The 6000-nt window shown below is 38.9% G+C and overlaps 1 protein-coding gene across 1 annotated transcript in view; it reads left to right on the forward strand.

Annotated features, from left to right (window-relative positions):
• The window catches only part of CUL3 (cullin 3), a 580651-nt gene extending 574883 nt beyond the window's left edge, over positions 1–5768 (forward strand). Inside the window, exon 16 of the mRNA XM_078665956.1 lies at positions 4520–5768. Within this exon, the coding sequence (XP_078522082.1) occupies positions 4520–4651 (132 nt within the window). The 3' untranslated portion in view covers positions 4652–5768. The remainder of the gene's footprint in view (positions 1–4519) is intronic.
• Positions 5769–6000: the final 232 nt, after the last annotated feature.

Below are 6000 nucleotides of genomic sequence, written 5' to 3' on the forward strand. Positions count from 1 at the left end.
TAATAGGAAGAGGGAATTACATTAAAATGAGCGTGTTCCCAAAGATATTATATCTATTCCGGGCAATTCCCCTTTTAGTTAATAACGACATAATCAAAACATTAGATTCAGCCATCTCGAGATTTGTCTGGAATTACGGCACAGTTAGGAGAGCGCTCTCTAAGCTAACACTACCATACTCTAGAGGCGGCTTAGCAATACCAAATTTAACATACTATCTACGGGCGACTCTCCTACAACAAATGACCATCCTATTTACAGCTCGAGTTCCTGTAGACACCAATCTGGACCAGAATATACCCTCAATTTATGAATTAACATTAGGAAGTAAAGCTAGGGGCCTGTTACTAAAACAAGTCGAGCCATCCTACTTTAAAAAGATCAAATTCAAGATCTTTATAGACGCTTTCGAAGAGCTTTGTGTAAAGTACCAAATCCCTCGCACGGATTACCTGAAATTTATACAAATCTCTACCTCTCTCAGACAGTCGGTATCAACTATAGACTTAAAATCTATACCTTTACTAAAACTCATAGGTAAACAGACAACTAGGATAGGCAACATTTACGATCTATTTATAAGGAATCATTCTGATGATCTCGAACAAACGGAAAGGAACTGGGCCAACAAGCTGAACAATGTAAATATCGATATAGATATGTCCTTAATCTTATCATCTAAAGTACTGCTGGCCTCAAACCTAAAGGCTCAAACCTATAAAACAATATACGATCTATACTTTACCCCCGCTAAACTATTTACCTGGGGTAAAAGAGCACATGACCAATGTCCAAGATGCTCGCTAGGGCCAGCTAATCTTATCCACATGCTCGCTGAATGTCCAAAACTAGACAAGATTAAAAAAGGCATTGCTAAGTACTGGGCCGATATCTTCGGCCACGAATTAAGAACATCAACAACTCTCTTTGTCCTAGGATACGACGACTCCCTAGGGCATAGCAATAAAGAAGCCATGGCTACTTTTGTAGGTACGGCTGTCTATAGAATTATCCTGGCAGCGCGGTGGAAGGATCCAGATGCTCCCACTTTTCAGGGGTGGTTGAGTAGATTATTAGGTTCATACAAGCAAGAGGCAGCAATCTATAGAACCAGAGGCAAAAGTCTAGAATACTAGGCGAGCAGATATGGGCCCCAGTTGCCACCTAGTTTGAGAACCACAGAAACACATAGCTCCTCTAATTAGAAATCACTGTATAAAAGCATTTCCGGTGTTCGTCCCCCCCATAAATCCATCCATTTTTATATATTAAAACGTTTTTTAAATCTCAAATGCCTGCTTTGCTAACAGAGTTTTTAAGCACAGGCTCTTTTGTCTCTGGTGGCCATCTTGGGAGATTGCATATCAGAATGTTTTTAATGAAATACAAGAGGATTTGAGAAGTCACTCAAAATGTGCCCTAATTTTTCTTTCTTCAGCACTAATCATAATTTCTATGGCAAAATGAACCCCCTCATTTTGTTCCTTTGCAAATTAAATGTTTTAAGTGTTAACACTTTATTCCAATCAAGATGACTTCAGGTGTGCCATACTTTTGTCATAAGTAAGACTGTTAGCGCTCTAGTTGTTCTTTAGAACACTCTGGGACATTCTGTCATTGGGCTATAGTTGGGCTACATCTGGCTGATATTTGGGCTACATTTGTTTTTTTTGTCTCTGGTGGCCATCTTTGGGCTACATATGGGCTCTAACATATATATAGCCCAATGTAGCCCAATATATATTTTTTTCAAAGTTAATTTTCGTAAAAACCACTGGAGCACATATCTTGAGACATAGCAAAGGCACATCGCTACCAGTCCCTACAATTTTGCCAAGTTTGGTGGAAAACCATTCAGCCGTTCGGGCTAAAAGTGAGTCCAACTGCCCTATGGAAATTAACATGGGGAAAACACATTTTGGGACCCCCCTTTTATCTCGGCCCCCGCTTGACGAATCCCCCCCCACACTTTCAGGGAAGGATCGGAGCGCCGTGAGGCAAAGTTAAGGAAAATTTCAGGAAGATTCCTCAACCGGCGCCAAAGTTATTTCCAATAGAATGTTCCGATTTCCCTATGGAAAACAATCCTAACTATATATACCTACTGGCTATCGCCAGTAGGATGGATATATATATATATATATATATATATATATATATATATATATATATATATATATATTATTTATTTATTTATTTATTTATTATTTTTATATTTTACTATGCATTATCAGCCAAAGCATTAGAAAAACCAGTCTGTCAAAAAGGTGAGACCTTTTGGTTTTTCCAATACTTGTCCACACTGCTACTATCACGTCAGTGTTGTCCATTATGACTCTGGTAATGTACATCTTGTGTCCCTTAATTTAAAGCAAGCTGGACTAGTCTGATCAACAGATCACATTGAAGAAATTGCTATGTTAGGGGTGGGAAAGCTTTTGGTTAGTTGTGGTTAGTTACCGGAGTTGTTTCTCAAGCACTGAATCTTTAATGTATTCACATGCTTAAATCATTACCAGTCATAATGCTGGGAATCCCTGGTAACTTTACACAGCAGTAAATATTGTTAAAATGACTGTAAGCCTCAACAACAGTTTGTTTTATAGCGCACTCCTAAACCAAAAGTATCCCACCCTGTATACGTATGATACGTAGGGCACTAGTCTCAGGTGGTGCACCGTCCGTTTAAAGGCAAGAAAGAAAAGAATTCCTTTTCTTTATATAGCCCTCACACTCGAGTAGTGTCATGCTTCATCATCTGGTTCACCCCGACTCCTAAAGGTCAGGGTGGGCTCGGCCATCTTTCAGGGAGCATGTAAATGAAGACCAGGGATCATAAAGATACAATATCCTCCAATTACTCCTAGCTATTCCTTTATCCACGGAGTGATTGGGAATATTTGTCTGGTATTGAAGATATGATGGTCCTATGACCCTAAAACCAACATGGATCAGCCCTATACTGTGGCCCTAGGTGCTCCTGGGCTTTCATCAGAGTGATCAGTTTCTAAGTGCTCCCTGAAATATGGTTGAGCCCCAAGTGTGAGGGTTATTTAAAGAAAAGGAATTCTTTCCTTTCCTGCCTTTAAACGGACAGTGTACCACCTGAGGAGACTAGTGCCCTGCATATCATACATATACAGGGTGGGATACTTTTGGTTTAAGAGTATTGAATAGGGAGGACGTATCCCTCCAGCACCCCTTCCGTATAGTGGAAGATCCTCTCCACCCTCTTGACTTGAGATAGGATTAACCTCCCCTTTACCAGGCCTTAGGTTTATCTGTTTTATAGCGCATCCAAATCATTTGAAGCAATCCAAGCTTCCAATTATGTTCACAGCACGCTTTCACTTTCCAGAGAAGCAGTTCCGCTAGCAGTAAGGCTAGTGACGACCCTTCTCCAGGGACCACCTTCTCTACAGCGACTCCCATCCGGTCCAGACCCACCTTAGCTTTATTGTTCCCTACATGTTCGGGATTAGACTAACTGGATACCAACATCAGCTGCAGCTTCAGTGTACACCATAGTTTGCTGGATGACTGTCTCAAAACCTCTGACTCCACCATCACCTGCTTCGAGGTGTGTGGAGAGGCTACTATAATTGAGTGAGAAGCGTGTAAAATACCACTTTGATCGTCTTTTCACGTACACAGGTTAACCAGAGCCCCAGTCAAATATGGTGACACTTAATTTTGCGCTACAAGTTTGTTTCTTGTACATTAACATTATTGATCTCATCTCTACTCTTTTACCATGTATGTGCTAGTAACCATAAAATAACAATGGAATTATTGTGCTGAAGTTCTGTTTGTTGGATGAAATACTTTGTCTGTTTTACTAATCTGCGCTGCAGGTGATCTGCTCTGCTGTTGACATGTGCCAACGTTAACCCCTTGCATGCTGATGACGGCCCCCTTCCGTCATGCACTACGGCGCTAGTGTGCTGATGACGGCTGGGGGCCGTCATAAACCCGCCCACTCGCGATTTTGCCGCACAGGCGCAGAATCGCGGCAGCATGCAAGGGGTTAAAAGTTTGTTATAAACAGTACTTCACTTGGAAGTCAAAGACTTTTATTTCTATCTTGGTAACTGTTTGAGTATATATTGAATAGTGTGCACCTCAGCCCCTCGTTTGAAAATTATATTTGGTTGAGAATAGGGAAACAAGTCAGATGTGTGGGGTCTAATGGCACCACTACTTGCTTGTAAACTTGTCTTATGACATTTGTTCAGCTATTTAGGAACATCTTTTCTCGAGAGAAATGTTTCTAAATGGTATCCAATATGTTGAATGGTCACAAAGATGTTTGGGGAGCTGTTTTTTTTTTCAGTTCACCTTTTGCACTTCTGAACAATGTTAACTTGGCCTGAAAAATGTAATTAATATTTTAGCTACCCTTTTAAATCTACCAGCAAGTGTAACTAACCTGTCCGATATGTCAAGCATTGTTCTGCTTTGACCGACTTTCTCTATAATGTTTTTAATTAATGCAATCATTCTTTTTTTTTTTTTATAGGTTACTCAGCAGTTAAAAGCCAGATTCCTACCAAGTCCAGTTGTTATTAAAAAGCGTATTGAAGGACTTATTGAGCGAGAATATTTGGCAAGAACACCAGAAGATCGCAAAGTGTACACCTATGTAGCATAAAACATTCAACAAATTGATTTATTCTTGGACTATATTCTTCGCATGAACTTGGAAGCTCTTTTAAATCATTAAACCTTAAGGTGAACATCTCCTCTGTCCAATTCCAGTACATGTTCTAGACGATGCACATCAAGCCGTTACTCCTTCAAATCTTCATCATCAAACGACTGAGCTTCAGGCTTTTCACCGTTCTCCCTCTAAAGATCATCCTTACAGCTCCTTGGGAAAATGTGAATGTCTCATTTTGTTTCCATACTGTATAAAAACAGGATACGAAAATAAAAACTGTTTAAAATACAGCTCTTTAAACAAAATACAATTGTTGGAATTTCATTTCCCCAGGTCTTCAATGTTAATGTAAATGTGTTTCTGTACTGTTGCTTAGCAATTTGCTCATTGTATAAGTTGGGTAAAAGCAGCCTGGTCAAGATAAAAAGGAAATTCACTGATGAATTACCCAGCTTCTGAAGTTTAAAGAGTAGTATTTAATAAGATTTGGTCAAAGAAACAGAAGTCCAAGAACATAATTTTAGCATGCTTTACTTCATCAGCCGCTCTCACTTGTTCTAGCGGTAAAACCCAGAGCTTTGTAATTATATTTTAGGGTGGGATGGGGATGGGCCTCTCTCAAACCTTTAGTACCTTGGTTATCCCTTTTGCCATTTGAGTTATTCCAAATTAGGTTCGTCATTGATTTGGTTTGTTCTGGTTTCTTTATGGGGAGGGGAAAAGGAAACTATTTTAGTGTGTATAAACTGTATTATAAGTGCTGTTGTACTCACTGCTGAAGGTGGATTGTACAGGGCGTTGTTTTTATTTCATTTAATGTAGACCAAAATTTAAAATAAATGAACTTGGTGTACAAAAAAAAACCACTACTACCAATGTGTAAGAACAGGGAGTCGCAGTGTCGCTGAAAGCATCCCTTTCGAAGAAGCACATCAGTCTACACTTTGTTAATAAATGTCAGATTTTTTTTTTGTTTTGTTCTTTTGCAGCCATAAAATTGCCCCACTTTAAGTACATATTTCGGAAAGTTAAAGTGAAGCCATTGTGCACTATTAATTTACTGTTTTAAAATGCAATCTAAAAAATGCAATAAATATGGTTACTTTAATATTTTAATGACATTCTCAGTTTTTCCAGAATGTTTATTGCTGATCACAGGATTAAATGGCTTAATTGAAAACTCATTTGATGTATGGAAAGGGTTGAACATATTTTGTATTGATTTTAAATCCAACCAGGGTGTTTTGAAATGCCGAAGGTCACTGAACTGATGAAAAATGCAGTATAACAATAGAAGTTAATTTCTACTGTAATGTAATAAACTGTATGGGGTTGCTGAT

This window comes from Lissotriton helveticus, chromosome 11 (genome assembly GCF_964261635.1).
Source record: "Lissotriton helveticus chromosome 11, aLisHel1.1, whole genome shotgun sequence".
Lineage (NCBI taxonomy): Eukaryota > Metazoa > Chordata > Amphibia > Caudata > Salamandridae > Lissotriton > Lissotriton helveticus.